This window comes from Hetaerina americana, unplaced genomic scaffold (assembly GCF_022747635.1).
Source record: "Hetaerina americana unplaced genomic scaffold, ioHetAmer1.1.p SCAF_5, whole genome shotgun sequence".
Lineage (NCBI taxonomy): Eukaryota > Metazoa > Arthropoda > Insecta > Odonata > Calopterygidae > Hetaerina > Hetaerina americana.
In genome coordinates this window covers 79,836,901-79,859,358 of record NW_027287095.1, presented here as the reverse complement: position 1 = coordinate 79,859,358, position 22,458 = coordinate 79,836,901, and the positions used below count along the sequence as shown (strand labels likewise).

Genomic DNA, 22,458 nt, shown 5'->3' with positions numbered 1-22,458 from the left:
GGATGAAATTCAATGGTAGAAAAAGGTGGAATTTTAGAATACTTTTATGGAGCTAGGGTATTGATTTGAAACAAAGTTACTAATTAGGTCCAGGATTAAAGTGATATAGCTTTAATCAGGTAACATTAGACTGGGGAGGGTGAAAATTGTGTACTATAAAGTTTATTTATCATAAGCCAAGCTTGTCATATGTAAACTTATTATAAACAGGAAACCTGCAACCTCTTTTTTCATCTCAAATACTAAGACAAGAAACATTAGGCATAAATCTTAGACACTAGCTTCAAGGACAAATTTTAAGAATGAATTTATTCCCAGTTTTACAGGAATACATGTTACGAACATTAATGACTGTATAAGGATCACTCTTTGTTACACAATAAGTAAATTGCATTTCATTACAGCACTCCTGCAATTATCACAGAATATTCAAAGGCTCCTGTTTGTTAATTGCAACAATAATAAAGCCATCACAGTTAAAATATTAAACAACAATAATAAAGGAAACTGAATCAAATATTTGGCAATGTAAAGCTTTTTGTACACATCTGTACATACAAAACAATTTTTACAATGAAATAAATGCACAAAATTTTGAGAGATGCATATGAAATTATGAAGACTTAGATGCATTTGTAGCAAAAAAATATTAGCTGACATTAACTTTTATTTTAAGCAGCAAGCAGTTGGAAGCAAAATATTTCCTTTACATGAAAATAAAGGAGACTTAATACACCCATTCGAAGACATTTGAAAAAGACCTTAAAAGATTTCATTCAAGGAAAGGCTTTGCTCTCATCATTATCATCTCTCACTCATTGCTTTTCGTACATTATTGGTCCCATAAATGATGTGAACAGGTGTCACCCACCAATTACAGCAGCATCTAAGGCTTTTAAATAGAAAATACTATAAATATAAAATCAAATATTGTATAATATTTTCAAAAATATAATCAATTACTACGTAAGAAAATTAAATGACAATGTAATCAGTTGCTTATGTTTCCTAGCATCCAAGGTTAACTTTTCACATGAATACGAAACATAGTTTTCAATAATTTTTTTTAAACAGGAGCACAACACCATCAGATCATTAGCCTCTTCCCAAAACATCAAACATCACTGAACTATGAAGTCCTTATAGCTACGCATTGACTTGAGCTGCTTTCTGATTCGTCGAGCCAAATCGGATGGTTGCACCAACACTGACACCTCTCCTCCAAGAGCACCAAGCCGCATGGCAGGCTCTCCATCCCGAAAGAATGGATTCAGAGGCCTCGAGTTGACTTCGGTAAGGACCCATGGACAAAGAGAGAGGCCATCAGCTGTGGGGGCCTTTGATGGGAGGCCAGCACGAGCCGCTGGTCCACCAGGTTCAACCGACTTAATCTCTGCTGTGCCACCCTCTAGTAAGAGCCCTAAACCTTCCACATGATTCCCAGGCCCAGTCTCCGTGGAAGCATCCCGTCGGATAGCATAAACTCTCCCAAAAGGAACACGCCGAATCAACAACTCCACCTTTGGAAGGAAGATCGACCAGAAAATAAGAACACTTATTCAATTGACACCATGACAGGGAACCGAACAGTTCCCCAAAACATGCCCAAATATCAAGGTAAGGAAGTAGAAAGTCAAACCAAACATATAATCCAAAGAGACACTTCAAATAAATGACCTATTGAGAATAAACCATTTTCTGCTGTGATGAGCATATTTGCTGCTAGGTACACCTAATGATAGACTACAAAAAAATTCAAAGTGCCAGACTGATTCCTTATACATATTCCAAATGTGTGGTTGCTAAACAGGATTGTATTTTTGTTTCCTGAGAGCATGAATCCAGTTAAGTGTTTGTACATTTACTACAGGGTTGATTTTAGCTGACAATGTTTCAATGATTAACTCCACCATCATCCTCAGGATGCTGCGGATGTCTTGAGGGTGATGGCCATTGAAACATCAGCAGTTGAATTCCAGACCCTGTGGAAAGCCCACAAAGATTTCATCCAAACAAGGCAAACAGTTTGGCAAGCGGAATTATGAAAGTAACATAATTTTATTTAGGATTATTATAATCAGGACCTCAGGTATGTCACTATATCCTTGCCCACAACTGTACTTTAAATTAGTGGATGATTTCTAGGACCACAGGTCAAAGATGAAATTATATCTGATGAAATTTGATACATTCAGAGATGAAGAGGGGTTGCCATTAAATGGATAGGGTTTCCTGAATGAAAGGAGACAAAATTATTAGGCCAGTTCAAATTGCCAACTCATACAATTCATACATACCTTTGACACAGATTGAACTTAGATACCCTAAATATTTCAAAAAAATATCAGAAGATTTTTTCTAGCAACTCAACATTAATTTATTCTAGACAATGTATTTTATCTTAATACACCCTTAAAGTATTTATTACATCTTTGTTATCATAATTAAAAATACAATTATTATGAAATTGCACTGTGAATAAATATAACCATTAAAACATTTTTCTACAAGAAAGATGTGGAGATTTCCTCGCAAATAATCTGGGAGATGGTTTATTAGTTTCTCCACCAGATCAGGTCTTTCATGGTCGATGTTTCAACAGACAACTCATCCATCATCCTCAGGCCATAGAGTGCCCATTCTCACTTGCTGCCTGGTATATACCAACACGTCACCCGATTGGTTGGCACCCATTGTCTCCTCTCCTAGCTTCCCGATTGGATGAGGTTCCCTGGATTTTCCCTGAATATCCTTGATTACAGGCCCTACATGTTACTTAGTACACAGCCTGAGGCTAAGTTGCAATTGTGTTTGTTGATATAGTTTCCTTGGTAAGTAAATTTATCCAAGGGGCACAGTTATTTAAACTCATCAAGATCATTGACATGATCTCAATGGAGAATGTGTTCAGCCACTACTAATTTCTCTGGTTGGTAGAGTCTGATGTATCTTCTGTCCCCTTTCAGCCTGGTCTCCAAGGTAGGAAATATTGAAACTAGAAGTTACACTTTCCCTCATCATAGAAAAGAGAATTTGGGAAAGATTAATGGATATTGCAGATGTCATAGCTAAACTTGCATGGAAGAAAGAAGACCTTCCAATGAGTTTAGCCAATATGGAGCAGAGGATGAAAAAGTACAACCTAAAGATTAAAACTAAGGCCGTGCCCTACGGTTGAAGTAGGAAGCTAATCTTCAAATGAGACTAAGGAAAGACAATTTCATGTAGAAGAGTTTTGCTATATAGGCAGCAAGATTACTAGTGATGGAAGAAGGAAAGGAATGTAGTCAAAAGAATAAGAATGGTGAAGAAGGTTTTCTATCAAAAGAAGCAGCTACTAATTGTAGAGTAACAGCATAGATATAAGGAAACAATAAAAGGTACAGAAGTAGGATGATAGAAGTAGATTGGAGGCTTTTGAAATGTGGGTGTGGTGAAGAATAGAGAAGGTGAAATGGACCGAAAGGAAAAAAAATGAGGAAGTACTATGTATGGTGGGCGAGGGGAGAATGTTGGGCAAACGAGGAAAGGGAAGGAACAGGATAGGGATGTTGGATGGGATTAAGGGAGGAAGAAAGTACTCAGAGATGAAGAGGGACCTGATGTAGAGTAGGTTGCTGGATTGTGTTTTGTTAGGAGTCACAAAATATTTATTCGGTAGTTATGTCCATTCAAAACCTACCTTAACTGGTAGATTACTTAATAATAATAATAATAGGGAAACAATAGAATAAAAGTTATGTTAGGAGTCTTTTGCTTTTTTTGCTTTTCCACAAATGTGAGCCCTGGACTATAACAGCAGCAAATAAAGATACACTTCAAAGGGTGGGTGATGAGAGAAGTCTATGGAGGGTATAGAATGGATTGGACACATACAGAGATATGACAGTTAACTGAAGGAAACATGAAGGGAAGAATAACAGATGCCTAGGATGAACTATGAGAAGCAAGTAATGGACAATGGTAGTGCAAAGAGCTGTGAGGCAAATACAATTTCAAGTCCATGTCAACTACTCCCAGGATTTTCTGATGACTACTAAGAATGATTTCTTTATCAAGTAGGAAGAAAACACAAAGGTGAGTAAACATTTCTAAATCTAAATGGAGGGCTAAAAACATGAATTCTTCTCAATTGATAAGAAAAAAATACACACACCTCATTAATGAGAAATAAAATATCAGCATTTGCAATTAGTAGTAATGGCCAAAATTGCACCGCAAAGTTTTATTTATACAGAGATTGTTATGAATAAAAAATCCTGCATGAGCATAAATATGTTTTATCACAACTGAAGTTAATCTATCTATTTAAGGTAGGTTTTATACACCCCAAATAACTATCATCTACACTGTATTGCCTAAACTTTTTCTTCTTAGTCTCATATTATTTGCTCTGGCCCTTTGTACCTTCCACCTGTTTTCTTACAGCCAAAATAACCCATTTTCTTCCTTTCCTTACCCTATTTAATGCTACCTTCCTCCCTTCTATAGAAAATCTCTGCAATAACCAGGATTTTTTAATCAAGTAAAACTTCAAATGAAAGAATATCAATTTAAAAAATTTACATTTAATCAACTTCAAATCAATCTGAAAGAATCACCAGCACTACTATAACATTTACTTGAATTCTATCAAAATTCACTGATTAATGTTATGTGAGGGCAATAAGTACCCTTTTTGCAATACTAATTCGGCCATTATTCATCAAGCACAACCTGTTATGACATCCTCAATACGCCAAAAGAAAGTATACTTGTTTTTCAATGATTAACCTCATAAAACAAGATTTATATGTCCCTTAAACATACAAGTAATTATTGATACTCTATATCAACATGTTGATTTTTTTGGAGCCTTAGAACAATAAGCACAATAATTTCATTGTAATTTGTGTCGGAGAAGTAAAAAATAGATTACACTAAGCCAATCATGGAGTCCAAAGCATAGATATTAAAGAGCACACAAATGACGTGACTTATCAAATATAACATTGGTTCACATGAAAGAGGAGGTTTTACAGAGAACAAGAAACATGAAGGCATGCTTACTGGCTTAAACAAAACACAATTACATGCAGTGACATAATGATTTGACAGTTCACTTCAGCAAATGGATCAAAATTATCTTTCAATTATAGAATCCCAATTTTCACTCAAAACGTCATTCAAGTGAAATGGCAAGGAAATAATTTTAAGTAATGCATTTGTGCAACCCGTAGCAATAAATTTAAGATTTAACAACGTTCGTAACTGAGAAAAGGCATTTCATATGCTATTATCAACATTGTGTAATCTCAGTCACCTCCTGAGTTATGCAAGTACAACTGCCATCAGAAGCAAAACCGTTAATCAGTCAGTATTCGTTAACTGCATTACCCTAGTCAATTTAAGTGCAAAAAAGAGTTAAAGAGTATCCTTATTGATGACCTTATAATCATTTATAGCCGTTACTTAAGAATAACTCTGTTCAAGTGCATTGTAAATGTAAAATAAACATTTAACATCCACATAATCAAGGCACATGTTTACTGAACAACATTACAAAGGAAAAGCGTATCTCCTTGAACCATTTCTATCAGCTAGCATTTCAACCGATTCACTAACAATTTATTGGTTTTGGAAATGAAAAACAAAGGCATTGTAAAAAACATTGGAATGGCCAGAAACCAAGTTTCCTCAGTAGAAATTCACATTTTTTGTGGAGGAACTCCTTACACGAACTCACAATAAATATTTTTAACTACAAATTATTAAAATGTTTACCCAGGTATATTGTCACTAGAATTTCTCGTGAATTTTATTTTTTAGGGTAATGAAATGATTGAGTTTACATTAAGTTTACCTTACGTTTGCATAACTCAAGAGCACCTATACACTAAATATTACGTAATCAGGAATTAATATTTTGACAAAAGTGCTCAATTTGATATAGAAGAAATTCTAAATACTATAAAGCTATACCATATGAAATTGTACTCCAAGGGTCTGATGACCTGTCTTTCTGAGAAAAAAATATTCCCTTCGGTATCCATTATATCTGGCAGCAGAAAACCTAGTTTCCAGAACCTATGAGGTATTATACAGGGTGTGGCGCTTAAATCCAGACAAACACGAGTTTCCTCGAATGAGGTTTCCTTGCCGGGTAAGCAAAATCTTCCCCAGACTTCTCCAAAGCATTATACTTAGCCACAATATAGCAAACAGTTGATCTGGGATACCCGAAGAATCGAACTATTTCGAAATATAACGCCAGCGCAATTACTTTCGATAACAGCAGCTCTTCGATTGTACTCCGCACTTGTACGTATCATCTCGGCCATTTTGAGGTTATGACTGTTTACTAGATGCAAATAGCTTTCACGAATGCCAATCGCAACCTCCAGTGGAATTACGATATGGCAGGAAATTCAAATTGATATTTGTCCGGATTTAAGCACTGCACCATGTATGAATGAGTACTTAAAATCAAATGAACTAGATAAAATCAATAATAAAATCACTGGACAACTGTCAAAAAATCTAATCAACTAAGTCACCACACCACTACAACAATGGACAGCAAACAAATACAAAGCAAACAACTCACATAAAGTCCTGTTGCCCCTCGAATAAGACGCTGGGCATCAACAGCACTAAGGACTCGAACACCACAAACACTGAGCAATTGATCTCCAAAATGTAGGACATTATACAAAATAGGTCGTTCCCTCTGTTTCCATCCAGCTATCCTATGGAGGACAGAATGACTGTTGTGAAAATAAATCAAACAAAGTACAAACAATGTGATAATTGTTAATGACCAATTTGGATTCATATTATGAGCACCTTTTCTTCTGAGTAAGGCATAAGTTCAGAATGAACTGTAAAGCCAAATAAAATTGAAATTGAAGAGTCTAAAGAAAACAGAGAACTTAAAAAACTGAAATTGATCTATAGCCTAGACTACAGATTAGCTGACATCAAGAAATATTTTATTAATAACTTACATGAATTAAGGGAGAAATATTCAGAAAAATAAAGGGAGACATAAGTGACATTAGAGGTGCAATGGAAGGCAAAAAAAATTACAAACATGAAGAGGAATAAACACTACAAGGTATTTTTCCACATATTTTATTTGAGTTACAACGAGTTTCAATGCATAGGCATCATCTTCAGGTACCGAAATTTGGTTACATATTCATGATAAATATCCAGAAAGGGTTATGGAGGAGGTTCGGGAGAGGTAGAGGGAGGTGGAAGTGGTGGTTGTATGTTAGAGGGGTTGGTAAGCTAAGGAAAGGAAGGAGATGGAAGTGAAACAATTAGTGGGTATGGTGGTGGGAAGGGGTAGGGAGAATGTACAGCGGGGGATTGGGTGTCTATTTAGGGAGGGGTTCAAGAAGGAGGGAGAACCTTTCAAACAAAATATCATTCACCAAATGTTCATTTAGAAGTTCTTGAACTTCTAAATCTTCCCACGTCTATCTTCTTCCCATTTTCCTGAGGGTGTAGTATTGCTGAGATGAAATCACTGCTGTGATTTGACTTCCCACAAATGTTTTGTGGATTTAGATTGGCTCAAGTTGCAGTTCAGGAAACAGTGTTTGTGTTCACCCTTGCATGTTAACAGAAATCTACCAGATTTTCCAATATATATCGCACTGCAGCCACCACACTTCAGTTGATAAACCTTACTATTTTTTTAGTTTCCCAATTTTGTCCTTTGTCTTGTTCAGGAGAGAACCAAGGTTAACCTTATTATAATATGCAATCCTAAATTACTACCTTGGGAAAGTGTTGGCTAATTGGTGATAGATGACTCCATAGAATGGAAGTTTGCACCTTTAGCCTTTATTAGCTTTTCAATTTATGGTCGAAACAGCAGACTCTGCATTCTGATGAAATGCTTTTTATATAGCATATTTTGTCAATTATTTTCTCTTTTTGAAGCCATTGTTTTAATGGTTCTTAGCTCAAGGTCAACGTTGGTTTTGGAGAGGGGGATGTTCAACAACTTTTTAACATAAAGTGAACATCTGACAATTTTTGGGATAGGTGATGACATGTTACGTGGTTGTCTTTTTGTGGAAAATTACAAAATCAAAAGCTAGCTTCATATGAGATGTAGGGATGCCAAGAAAATTCCGTTTTCCTTCCTTTTCTTTTTCACATGGAAAATTTATTTTGTTACTTGAACTATTTCAATATTTAAGAAAAACATCCAATGTCTATCAGTCCCCAACAATACCGCAAAGGTCATGTAATGATACCAATGATATATTTTTCAGTAATTACTGAGTCACTTTTGAACGCTTTTTCCTCAATATAATACATGAATAATTCCTTGAAGAGTGGTGATAAGGGTGACCTCATCGATAAGCCTTCTGTTTGTTGGTGAAATTCATTATTGAATTGGAAATAGTTTTGATCAATGCAAACTCTTACAAGTCTCCCAGGAAGGAGGGCTATGCCTTGCACTTTTAAAAACTTTCTTTTTATGGATCTATTAAGGGTGGCCCCAGTTAGTTTCCAGAAGGCATATAATTTTTTCCATCGTGGCTAACCTCTTTTTGAAAGCTATTTCACAGCTCTGCTGCCATACATACTCATCCAATAAGGTCCATACAGCTCCATTAAACTTCTGGTAGATCTGCATGTGTAGCAAGAATCTGTACTGACTGATTCCAATGTACTCTCTACATACCAGCATTGTAGTTCCCTTTTAACCCAAAGGGTGCATACAGCCTGAATTGCTTGTCTACTGACTGGTGATCTGCATGTTGATATTGATGTACTTCAGGATGATTCCAAGATCCAAGCATCTACTGCTGATGTAGATGTTTAGAGACCCCATGCTATACTTTATGGATGCTGTCTAGTAGAATTTGGGTTGATTTGCTGTATTTGGGCTCTTAACAAATTTGATGATATCAGGCCTGGCAACATGTAAATCTATCTTGAGGAATGAAAAATACCTTGGATACTGTTTTATATAATCTTTAACGTCTGCTTCCAGATATTAGAAAATTCATTCAAAAAACAACTTGGAATAAATTACTTCTTTCCAACAGATTTGTAATAAATACTGCACAAAATGAAATAACTACAATTTCAGGGGCTTTATTAAAATATTTTCATCTGAATAACTACCTTAACGTACACTTTCAAACAGCAAGAAAGAAATTATTTGATTTATGTCAGTTCAAAATCATTGACACATAGATTGCTACCAAATTCTTGATAGTATGAAATTCCATCTTACCTAGTACACAACTAGGAATTTTTTCAAACATTTCTTTAATTCTTGAATTCTACAAAAGTAATTATGCCATAAATTACTCAATCAACAGGATGTAAAAGTCTGCAAATAAGATGTGTGGATTTCAGTTTCTTGATAAAAACTTTCATATTATGTTAACTCAGGTATTTGTTAAAGCTAACCAGTTTTAATCATTATGTAATCCTTTAATTGTTATAATTATATTACAACTAATGTGTGTATTTATAGTTTTTTTCTACTTTTATATTGTGATGAAAAAGATGAAACTTATTAAATACTAAGTGAGTTTAACTTGGAAGCCTTTCTTAGTACTTTTCTAGAAATTCAAGATTATCTGGAATGTTTTGCAGCATGGAGTCCTATGATCGAAAATAGTATGGATTGAAAAAAGTTTGCATTTCCAAAGAAGTGCAGAAAGCTTCCTGCATCATCTCAGTAGCCAACATCCAGCATTAAAACTTAAAATAGAGACAAAGGAGGATGAACAACTTCTCTTTCCCAATTCTCTGATATTGAGATCAGCAGATGGATTGCTGAGAGACTGACTGAGTTTACTAAAAGGCAAAACTCACAAGTACATACATACTTGAACAAAACTCTTTCCACTACACTCAAGTCAAGGTCTCACTTATAAGAAGTCTTTAATAAGCCTCAGGGGATTTAATAGGCCTCATGGGATGAGAAAAGACCCACCTCTACTAAGAGATGCGGAGTGATAGACTGAGGCACTTAAAAGGCACCAAAAAGCACATGAATGAGAACAAAGAGAGGCTAGTGAAACTTTTTGCCTAAATAATGCAGCCTCTCATCACTGGCCCGAAGAGAAATAAAACTCTAGTTCGACTCCTGAAAATCAAGGGTAACATTCCAAAAACACATTGTAAAGTTTGCATGGAATTCTGTGCAGTTAAAAATAAATACATTGCGTAAACAGAAAGAAAAACTGAATGAAAAATGGAAGGACAAAAAAGATTAGTCAAAATGTCAGAATGCTCTCCAATTATCAGTTGCTGAATATACATGCCTTCTCAAGAGTTGATCACAAAATCAGAATTGAAAAAGGGTCCAATTATTTATAAAATAAAACTGCCGTTTCCCTTGAATAATTTTGGAAGCCTCAGATTTAGTAAAATAATCCAAAGAACTTCTAATGAGAAGATGGGCATATCTCGATCAGCACCAGATAATGTCATTTCTCCGGACAGAAACATTCCTCTCATTGGACCAACAGCAACAATACCTGCAGTTAACCAAGGAGATAGGCTGGCCTATGCCCGATTTCTACCAAGAATGCACTTTTTCAATCCATATCAATTCAGATATGAAGACAGAAGTTCTAATGACTCTGAAATGCGATAATAAAATTGAAGAACCAACAAAGCATTGCAGAAAATCCTGACTTCCTTATGTGAAAGATATATACATATATAAGGGAATAGTGAAATATCAGCAATATTGGTTGGGGAACACACAAATAGTTTCTAACGGGGAACACACAAATAGTTTCTAAATTTTGATGCATAGACATTCTCTACATACCACACACTCCCGAGAGCATCCACTAATGCAATGGATCCAACACAGTCCTTCCTTCGCAGCTGCAAGCGCACACCTCCTGGATGGGACATCTCTTTACGGAGCTGTAGGACTTGTTGTTCTCTTAAAGTCAGTCGATGGGCATTTGACCCAGAAACAGAACTAGCTTCAGCTATGCTCTAAAATGAATGAAATTAAAGTTAACAGACTGTTTCAATGTCGGCCATTGTTTAAATGATAAACACACTGGGAAAAAAGTTACATTATAAGAGATAAAATTGACAATGGTGATCAAATGAATATGTCAAGAAATCCTGCATGGAGAACAATAGCAACGGCTAAAGAGTAAAATTACAAAACACCATTCAAAAGACTCCAAAAATAGTATCTCGGCATGATTTTTTCTGAACACATTAACAAAAAGTAAATGATACTCTAGCAGTGTAGCAATATTTGTAACTTAATTTGCAGCTAATTTATAACATTTATGTGCATTGAATGTTTCTTATGCCAAATCGCAATGCAAATAAAAAAATGTCAATATGGCTGCCTTTTGCTAAGCCATAATTCCATTTGTTTATATGCCTATTGTCTCAGGGTGTTATAACTTGCATCTCTGAATATGTATTGTGATATCATTTGCTTATTATTAACGTTACTTTCAGTAAACTGCATGCGTTAGTATTTAATGTGATATCATGGGTGCTGAAACACCCTAAAATGGCAGTTATATTGTTAAAAAAACTCGAAGAAATAATGGCATTCATCCAAAGATGCTAGAACGGAATGAACATTTGACAAAATCTACTCTTTACTTCTGAGAAGATCACTACGACAATAATATGCTAACTTTTGCTTTTATTGCATGTCGTCTGTTTATGAAATTTCAGTAACTTGATAGGTAATAGATGTCACAACCATATAATTTGTCACTGAAAGTGGCAAGGTGTCAGAGATGTAAGAGTTAATACAGAATGGCAATGGATAAAAAATAAAGAATAGGTCACTCAAGTTTGCATCGGCAGCAAGTTGATAATAAAAGCAGACTAGCTAATGCATTACCTGCCCTGGCTGTCTGTATGGCTGAGGAGGAGGGAGCAAAGTTCTTCTAACCACTGTTGTAACAGCATTGCTGGCAACAGGCCCCTGACCTGCCCTACCACTTCCCTCTACAGAAGACACTGGATTGTCCACATTAGCAACACTCCTGTTTGGTTCTTCAGCTGCCCCTGAAGATTCACTGTTACCCCTTGCTCTGCTCTGGCCCAAATTGGCTCTTTCTCGAGGTGGGTGTTGCGGGATTGAAACAGGAACGTAGACTCTCTCATAAAGACTCCCCTCGTTGCTATCCTCGCACCCCTCTGTGGTGACTGCAGAGGGGCCCTCCGTCTCTGCCGTGCCTCTCTCTTCCACCTGCTGCACATAAAACTGTGACTGTGACATGACTACAGGGGAACTGAGAGAGCTTTCATCCCTCCCCTCGGGAATGTCATAGAAGATAGAGTGGACGAGATTGGGCCTTATCAAGGGTGCGACATGCTCCAGTCTAGGTTGCTGCAATCGACGGACTGGCTGCGCATAAACGGGGACCTCTCCATGAGCAATGGATGGGTTTGGATTTTGGACAACTTCAGGGCTGTCGCCATCGTGCACTTGACTGCTGGATTGGTCCGATGATGACGACACGGGTGAGCCTCGCCTTGCTTGGCCATCATTTTCAGCACCTGTCAAAGCTCTCTCCACGGGACCAAAGTTGAATATTGTTCTTCTACCTGAACTAGATATTAATGGAAACACCTGGGGATTTGTGTGCCCATTTTCTTGAGTAGCTGCACTAACTTCAATTATTGTGATATTTGGGGTCTGGGATGATGAATTGCCGTCATTTTCAAGAGCAGGTTCACTAAATGAGGAAGTACGGGAGACAGGCTGCTGGGGTCTGGAAGACAAAAACAATGAATTAGATAAATCTCTACCACATAGTTCAATCTATATTAAAATATTTTTACCAATTTTAAATAACCTAATGAAGATTGATAAAATTAATTATCACATGCATATTTTTTACTTAAATTTAACAAAAGAATATAATTTATGAAACCAGAGTGCAGTTCAATGGATTTAAAAACAGCTTGAGCAAAATAGGAAGCATGATAGCCATATATCCAATATAAAAAAATCATGATGTGTTGTGACACATTAATTAGTTGTTTTTACAGCATAGAGCAGGGCCAATTATGTGAACTGATTATCTCATAGCTGGATTACTCATTTATTCTAGAAAGAGGAATCCTCTCCCTCATATCTCCTATTACTATTGCTTACATTATAATGCTACCAGTAATTAAAATCAGAGGTACATTTAAACTGGAAAATTTTACATTGCTACATTACAAGCAATACACATGAACTTATGGGAGTTATAGACTTACAAATTCCTTATGATAAATCTAAAAAAACTGCTTAGCTTTTTCATGACCTGAGCATGTGACTACACATATTTACTTTGGTAACAATTGAGCAATCTCATTCATTTTTTCTTTAGAATGATTTTTAAAAACGTGTATTAATGAGCAGATTAGAATTATATCAGTTCACATATCATAACAAACAGGATATTAAGAAATAAAATTAAAAAGAAATGTCAAAAAGGCTTTTCAGTAATCGAAACTATTTGAAAAAGCTGTCAATGAGTTATCATTATGTAAGCATGTCATAGTATGGGTAAGTACAGATTAGGGTAGGCTACAATTCATGATTAGGGATAGGGTTTTACTTTATTGTTTTGAGGGAAGGGAGAGGATCGAGATGAGGTAGATTAAGTGACATGGGTTTTCAAGGATATCTGAGAGGCTAGCTCATGGTAAGCTCCAGGACCATCATACATATCCTCTGAGGCCTTTGATTGGCCTATGCTAGGAAGGTAGAAGGCCACGTTCTCTGCACGACAGCAGCATGACTACGATTGAGCTCTGCCCTTATAAATATTCTCAACCTGGGTTAGAAAGAAGTCCAAATATGTAAAGTTGTTTTTTGCTGGTTACTGTTTTTATAAATATTGTGAAATTGTTATCGGTAGTCGACCATTTTAAGGTGGGTTACTTTGGATGAATGCTGACTCTCCTACAATTCTTAGCATAGCCTGACAAGATAAAAACTGATGGCCCACAGCACGATTAACTCCTCTTCAATTTTAAATACATTCTATCTCCATTCATTCTGTCCAACATACCTATTTTGTTTCATTAACACCCACCCCTCTCTAATAGTCTTCAGCATTCCATCGCTAATCAAAATTCTCTGCATCCATATTTCCTCTCCTCTTTGGATCTATCCCAAAAACACTCTCCTTTCACACCATACTTCTCTTTTCTTCATTTAATTTCTTAAATTTTCCATTCTTAACCACACCCACATCTCAAAGTTTCTGATCCACACCCATCATCTTGCTTCAATGTCCAAGTTTACCAGCCATACAAAACCACACTTCATTCCAAAATTTTCTCAATTCTTTCATTCAACACCTTCCTTAATGTCCCTATCATCAATTCCCTCCTCCTTGTGAGAGCTCCTTTTCATAATGTAATTCTTCTAATATACCTAGTACTGTGACCATCTTAACCAAAGACAATTCCAAGATTAGTGAATTTTTCCAAATTCTCTAGTTTTTGCCCTCCCTTACGTCTTGAAAACCTCATAACCTTTGTTTTTCCTTTTTTGATATGCATCCCATACTTATTTACTATTTTCTAAAGGGTACAGGAATGAATTTAACTCCTTTGATGACTGGCTATCTAAAACTACATTATCCACAAAACTGTTTCCATGAATTTTCTACCAACTTTCATTCCTATTTCAATATTTTTAACTGCAGTGAAAAATGCTTTCGTGAAACCAAAATATGTTTTTTTTCTTTTTTGGAAAAAGGTGCCCTTTTGCCGTATTAATATCCATATGATGATGGGAGCAGATGGATATATAATTCACAGGGAGAAAGGGCGGGTAAAAATAACGAAAATGGCATGACATAATTTAAGGACGGCTCCTCAAAACAATCCCATTCAGCTTTCATGAGGAGCTCCTTTATGAGTATTTCCTCTACGTGTACGTTGAAAATTGCAGGTGAAAATGGACATTCCTGCCTTACTTCTCTTCCGAACACTGCCCATCCTGACTCTACATCTGCCACTTGAACTTGAGCAGTCTGAGACACGTGCAGGTTGTGGATAGGCTATCAGTCCATCTAATCTACTCCTATTTTCTGCAATATATTTAATAATCTACCCAATCTACCCTAATAATCTACCCTAAAAAATGGCACGTCTTATCGAAATCTAAAAATAAATTAAACACATCCCGATTGTATTCTATATTCCTCTTTATCAATGACCTCATCACTGCCAGGGCATCATGCATGCATCTCCGCTTTCTGAACCAAAACTGTTCTTCCTTCAAGTAAACTTTTGCCTTCTTCTCCATGATTGATATTCCTAGGTACCACTTTGGCTGCTTCCAAAATCAAACTTATTTTTCTGTAACTCTCACATTTGGCTGCCTTTCTCTTGCTTGGGATAAGGACTAACAATGGTCTGAAGAAATCTTGCAGCCATATTCCTTCATCAAAAATGCTAAAATTAGACCATAAAAACACTTTATTCCATTTTCCTAATCCCTTAAGGAATTCCACAGTAATTTGATCGTTCTCCAGGGTCTTATCTGATTTCAATTCCCTTAATGACCTTTCTTTCTCGAAATCAAGCATGACTGATCCTAAGCTATCCCATGCAATATATGTTCTCTATATCTAAACTTGCTGACCTAATATTCTTACAATTTAAATTTATTCTATTTTTTCAGGCTTCACTTCGTGGAAGTATTTAATATCCATACTAAAAAGAAAGACTCGTACTTTTCCACAGATTTCCAAAAATCTGTAGAAAAGTACGAGTCTTTCTGTTTAGTATGGAATTTAAATTTACTATAAATTCTTTCCATCTGTCTCAAATATTCCCACGCTTCCCCACTGTATCTCAAATAGTGTTCCTTCTTTCATCTTTCTCTACACAGCATCCATTCCTTTCTTCCTCAATAAATTCCCTAAGTCCTTGCATTACATCCTCCACCATGCCTCTTTCACTCCATTAGTTTCCTGCCTCAGCTAATTAATTGTTTCCTCGTACTTTCTTCCACCTAATGCTGCGGTTACATCCTTCCATTTCCATCTCCCATCTTTTTAATCATCACATTAGTATCCATGGTTCCACTGTACTATTTCAATTAACTGTTCCTAATGTTTTGTTTTTGGTTTATAAAATCCCCTTCTTGTCCCCATTTTTCTTCTGTTGTAGCCATCTCCCTCTACTGACTCAATTTTGTCTACGGCGTTTCTTTTCATCCTGGCTAATGCTTCAACATCCATTTCCTCACCAGTATTCCCTGTTTATTCCACAAAAATTGAATGTCAAACTTTATTAGTAATACTTTAAGATCTGAATCCACATTGACTGCAGGAAGACTGCGTGAATTAATTATGCTGCTCCTAAATCTGTGTCTAACCATAATAAAGTCTAACTGATATCTCTCCGAATCCCCAGGCATTTTCCACATGCATTTACATTTTGAGGTGTTAAAGCCATGTACCAATTATAATTAAACTCTGTCTCCATCAGAACTCAACTGCTTTGGCCCCACAGTCAATTCTAGTCCTTAAACAGTAGTGCACTAACTCACTCCCATCTCTCTCTCTCTCCATCCACAACTACAGTCCAATCCCACACATATTTAATATTTCCTCCTAAAACACCCGCAATTATTTCCTCTAATTGGTTGCATAAACTGTATAGTTCTTCCTCCCTGTGTTGGCAAGAAGATATGAGTAATGACAAGGTTGAATGATTCATCTTTTACCCCTACTACTATTATTCCTCAATTCTATTTTTGTTCAACACTACAGCAAACCATTGATGGATCTCTTCCCATCCACTATATCACTCCATAGTTACCACTCCAATTATCGCCATTGTCTTTCCATCTCACCTGACACAGCTCGAAAAATATCTATGTTTCCTAAATCCAACTCAATTTCCTATTCCTTAACAAGGTCCCAACATTCCAAGTCACTATTCTAACTGTTTCAGTTCTTTTATTTATCTTATTTACTACTTCTGCTATACATTTCCCTTCGAAAGAATTTCATGAGATGATAATTGTTGCAGCCTTGGATCTGCCGCAGCTAGGCATAGCACACGGCCCAGCGGCTTGGGTTCCTTAGTTGCCAGGACTCATTTCTATACTCTTTGTGATATAGATATGTTATAATTAAATGATAAAAATATTTAAAAATCAATAATTTTAAAGACTTACATGCTCTGTTTATGTAAAAAATACTAGAAACCAGAATTGTGATACATGCTGTAAGTAAATTTCCATTGCTGTTTCTTATAAATAAGGAGGAGACATACAAATAGCTATTCATATTTTTGGTAGAAATTTGAAATTTTAGGAAGGATGACAGTGATAAAAGATTGGACAAAAATAATGATCAGCAAATGATTACATAATTCAACAAAAAACATGTGTGAAAGATTTTTTTTAAGATTTTCATAAGCGGTGTACATTTTAATGTTTTTCTTTGACTTAGATTTTGAGAGAAATGATGAAGAAATAACGTGATAACTTGGGATGCTTTGGATGTGTACGGAAAATATAATCAAAGAGTGCATTCATTTTTTTCAATTGCACACAGAGGAAATTGTAACGATTTTGCAGCTGATTCTGGTATATAACCACTCATTTTTAATGATACCTCACTACTTTTTGGGAAATTATTATGCTATATAAATGGAGGCTGCCCACTTTCCAGCATTCAAGATGTCAGGGCTGTAAAAACAGCAATGCGTATCAATGCTCCATGGAAAGTGGCATTGTGAATTCGTGACGTGACCCTCACGCAGGGGTCCAGTCTGGCAGTGATTCACATACTGTAATGACCCGCACACAACTGTAGCAGGTCGCATTGCTTACCCAGGACCTCCAACCACCTTTCCGGCCACAAATCACCCCACCGTAGTCAATCGCACCAGTGGGAATAAATCATCAACTTACTTTTTCAGACAGACTGTACATGCAGGGTTTATGAGTGAATGACAAAAACCATAATCATCATGTCTGACAGATATTTGTTTTGTGATACTCTTCAGTAGCATTTTATACCGCATTATTCACCATATTCTTCAAAAGGTAACGGATAAACCAACTACAGTATAACTTCAAGTTGCCAATATAGAATTTGATGCAATTCCTGTTTTAAATTTGTTCCCCAAATTCTTGACTATTTTTTCCAATCCTCCCTGCAGTTTCTTATTTAATATTATGCCCAACCCTATCCTCCTTTAAATTTACAGTACATGCATATATTGACATTTTCTGCTTGAATCATCACAAATCAATAGGCCATAAGGTACTAATAGATCTTAAGTGAGGTTTCACCATCATCGTGCTAGAGTTTACTAATAGTTTTATACCTGTTGTAAGCCGGGGGCTCAGACTGAGTTATGTACAATGATGTGGTGGTTGAATTAACTTGAATCCGTGAAGATTCTGGAGGGAAGAAATAGTTCTCCTCTTCAGTGATGGTCTGGGGAATGGAAGTACCTGCAATGGTAAATTACTGGGGTCAAATTTACAACCACTCAATCCCTCAATTTGCCGAAGAAAGCATTATGCATTAGGGGTATATATAGGAAAATCCATACAAAATTATTTGAATATTGAGAATTTGATTCATCATAATTCAGAGGCAGCAACTGTTGATTCACATGATGGCAGAACAGTTACTTAGAAATGACGATGAGCTGGGCTTTTCACAGTGATGCAATGATTGATTGGATCCTTTCCCTGTGCAACCATTTTGCTTTCCATTGAGTCCTAGCAATGGATATTTTGCACCCAATGGATTTATGGGGATGTGCAAATTCAACACTCAGGACTAAATAATAATAATTTGTACAGTTCTGTTGGTCAAGCATATGGCACTGAACATAGGCAACAAGAATGAAGAGAGATTTCATAAAAAAGTATGGGCAGAAAACAATGCTACAAAAGGAATACCAGTCTAATCACAACTTGTCACCCGAGAATACACCAACACTGCAGCATATAAGGATACATATTCATAACAGGGCCAATACTTTCATTTCCCTAAATATTGGCCTACCTAGGGTCCTAATGGGAGTATCCACTATTGCTTTTACAGACCTTTATTGCATGGAGAATGCCTTAATTTTGGAGTACCTAGTGAGGTAGTCGGGAGTGAATCTCCATACGTCCAAGGAACCATTTAATTAATTATTCCTTCAACATGAGAATACCAGTCAAAATTTTCACTCACGAGATAACCCCAAGATTTTAGAGAGCTGGACTGGTGAATAGATTCATGAGAATCTGCTCCAAGAAGAGGACTTGAAATAGGGGGATTGACTACAACAAAATTGTAGAAAATATGCTTAAATCTCATTCACCAGTAAAGTGTTTGTCATGTTTGTAAAGTATGACAACCTGCAAGATACAAGCAAGATAATAAAACTCAATATGAATTATGAATTATTATTATTATTAAAAATACACGTGCTGACAGACATTGTCAGGTGGCACACAAGTCCCAAATAATCGTAAAAGATAATTCATAAAACCAGACTTGAAAACACAAATCTCTTTAACAAAACAAGTGAATCCCCATCCCATTTAAAGCCATTAATCAGCAAGAAAAAAAAGATAAATTAAAAAAAAATTAAGCTATTACATATAATACAATACACCACACATCAATCAAATTATTACATATATGCCTTACATCTATTCTTAAAAGTATACACTCTGTCAGGAAAGGGCTCGAATATTTTTGCAGGTAAGGTGTTCCACTCAACAATTGTTCTATTTAGGAAAGAAAATTTTTTTTTATTTGTTCTCTGTGCCCGGCATTTTACCTTAAATTTGTGATCATTTCTGCCTATAAAATTTGGGTTCCCCGCCTCTTTCCTAAGATCTGCCCAAGCTTTCTCCCCCTTCAGAATTCGGAACATTCCACAAAGTCTGCTTACTTTCCTTCTGGTTTCTAGAGGTTCCCAGCCCAGCGTTTCTAGCATGTCAGACACACTCTCCATCCTCCTATGCTTCCCCAGTACATATCGGGCAGCCTTTCTTTGCACATTTTCCAGTTTTTTAATATGACCTTCTTCATGAGGGTACCATACAAGGGAAGCGTACTCTAAAATTGGTCTTACTAGGGTCTGATAAGCCTTCCCCTTGGTTGCTCTAACGCTCCCTTTGAGGTTTCTCATCACCCAATGAAGAGTTTTGAAAGCTTTCTTATAGATGTACTCCACATTTAGCCCCCACCCTAAGTCCTTAGTTAAATATACACCTAAGTATTTGCAAGTATCACTCCTAGGAATGACATTTATATAAAATGGCAAGTGGAGAATAGCAGGGTAATCGCCTGAATTTCATATGCAAAAGGTTTAATTTAAGGTAGAACTATTATTAGTAAACTTCAGATTCATTTCAATGGCTACTGGTTACTTATGTCAGAGGGTATCAGCACAATCTGATACCTTTAGAACCAACCTAATATCCTTTACTAGCCCAAGTCATTCCGCGCCTATTAATCTAAAAAACTTCAGTTCGATGACTATAGGCACACATGCAATAACTACATTTATGCTTAGTGTTTCTAACTAATGTACACATTTATACTTACTGGTAAGAATAAGTGGTTGAGATTCAAGACCGGCGGTGGTCGACATTGGACCATTGGGTCTAGGGGGGAGGGGTGAGTTGGGGTCTCGTGTTGGAGCTAGGGGACCAGCAGGACTTCGACACTCAGGCATTCTAGTGTATAAGTTCTCCTTAGGTGAGAGGATCTTCATTTCTCGCAGCTTTGACTGTAGTGTGTCCACCCATTCCATCATCACATCCCTTGGATCAGAGAAAACTCATGTTACAGTCATCACACTCAACTGCATCAATAAATTAGGAGAGTTAGCTATGGTGAATTAATAGACAACTTGATGACATGCTTTCTATTTTCGAAAACTTATCTGAAAACAATTAGGAAATAATAACCCCCCCCCCCCTCCAAGTTAGGAGTCTCACATAACATTAGGCAAGCATTTAGATATGATAGAAATATTAACAAACATTCAATAATGAATAAAACATTAAATCTATTCAGATTGTCAATTTAAAAATATCCATAGATTTTGATGGGAAAAATTGAAACTCACCAGGTTGGAGCTATCAAGCGAACATGGTCATCTGTAAGGGTGATGACAAATTCAAATTCTCCTTCATCACCTTGAGCACATATCGTGGGAGATACATGGCGACATCCACCAAGAGAATAGCTTTTTTCAGGTCTATGGGTAGCTGCCACTCGTTGGTCAGGATAAATTTCCAAAAAGGCTTCTGCATCATCGTGGACGCAGAATACCACCCAAGCGCGTTCTCCCTTCTTTGGAGGACAAAAAACAAGGACAGATGAAGAAGGAGGGAAATTAGGAAAAGTTTGATGCATAAGTTGATTTCCACATAAAACTAAATACGAGTGAAGTTTTTCGGTAAAAACGTCTTCATGAGCATTTAAATGATGTTGACCGACTGCTTACTTTTAAAGCAACGCCAGGCTTCTTGTCTGCTGGGGGTAATTTTTTCAACCAGGCGTTCTTATGAATTTCTCTGAATATTATACTATTATGCGGTGGTCCTCTGCGTTCTGCTGCCCTGGGACTTCTTGATGTTTCACCTTCAAATTGAAATAAGGGCAAACAATCAATCTCATTGGCAGAATTAGAAAGAGTCATGCTTGGACTACGACTCCCATTAATGCATGTAGAAACTCTGCGGGCGGACTTAATGCTAATTATACTTTACCTTCTCGGGGTATATGCGCAACCTCCTGAGAATTTTGAACTGTATCCATTTTCTGAGCTACGTTGAGGCCACATCTAGTTGCTTATGGTCCCTTTGAACGTAACCACCGATTATTTTATATAATTTATGAATCATCACTTGAACTGATTCCGGTTACTGTTCTTAAGATACGCCCAAGGCATGATTACTGCAGTACCTGTAAATTAGAAGCTATGTCAGTCGTGATTTAAAGAGACGTACACAATCAATATACACCAATTTACTGTCCCAAATTATAGATATTTCAGTTTTAATTAAATAGAGATTACTAATAAAATCTAAAAACTATAAAACACTATCATGAACCATCAAAAAAATAGCCATATGGGAAAATAAACTCGACAAATTACCCCCACAGCTGTCTTACCACCTACACAATCCCTGCTGGCCTTGATGTGTACTAAAATAAAATGACAAATGAATTCCGGTTTAGCGCTTCAGAACTACATTTAACATCGGGGCAAACTTCTTACGGTCCAAAGCGAGTAAATCGTGGAGTACGATTTTTCGGAAAGATGAATTGAAATTTGCAGTGTCTGTACAAACGGTTTTATGCAAAAAGAAAACATAGAGTTTGACTAAATATATCATAGTCAGTTATTCTCATTCTGGAAGGCTTAAGAATCCAAAAAATAAAAATTTGAGTTGATAAATAGATCAGGCATTACAATTTGAGTAGAAAAAACACCACG

The 22,458-nt window shown here is 36.4% G+C and overlaps 1 protein-coding gene across 1 annotated transcript; it reads right to left on the bottom strand.

Annotated features, from left to right (window-relative positions):
• Nucleotides 1-279: 279 nt before the first annotated feature.
• LOC139693800 (uncharacterized) lies at nucleotides 280-22,150 on the bottom strand. Its single transcript, XM_071592081.1, has 10 exons — nucleotides 22,117-22,150; nucleotides 21,728-21,923; nucleotides 21,463-21,599; nucleotides 21,082-21,308; nucleotides 20,556-20,773; nucleotides 18,322-18,451; nucleotides 11,861-12,737; nucleotides 10,802-10,977; nucleotides 6,587-6,728; nucleotides 280-1,520 (listed from the first exon to the last, which is right to left on the bottom strand). Exons 2-10 carry the CDS (start codon nucleotides 21,774-21,776, stop codon nucleotides 1,122-1,124), a joined length of 2,355 nt encoding a protein of 784 aa, XP_071448182.1. The 5' UTR covers nucleotides 21,777-21,923; nucleotides 22,117-22,150; the 3' UTR covers nucleotides 280-1,121.
• Between the last annotated feature and the right edge of the window lie 308 nt (nucleotides 22,151-22,458).

Coding starts and splice junctions, on each gene's coding strand:
- LOC139693800 (XM_071592081.1), bottom strand. CDS start 21,776: ATGGATACAGTTCAAAATTCTCAGGAGGTTGCGCATATACCCCGAGAA. Junction 20,774..21,081: donor CGCTTGATAGCTCCAACCTG/GTGAGTTTCAAT, acceptor CTCTGATCCAAG/GGATGTGATGATGGAATGGG. Junction 18,452..20,555: donor TCAACCACTTATTCTTACCA/GTAAGTATAAAT, acceptor TTACCATTGCAG/GTACTTCCATTCCCCAGACC.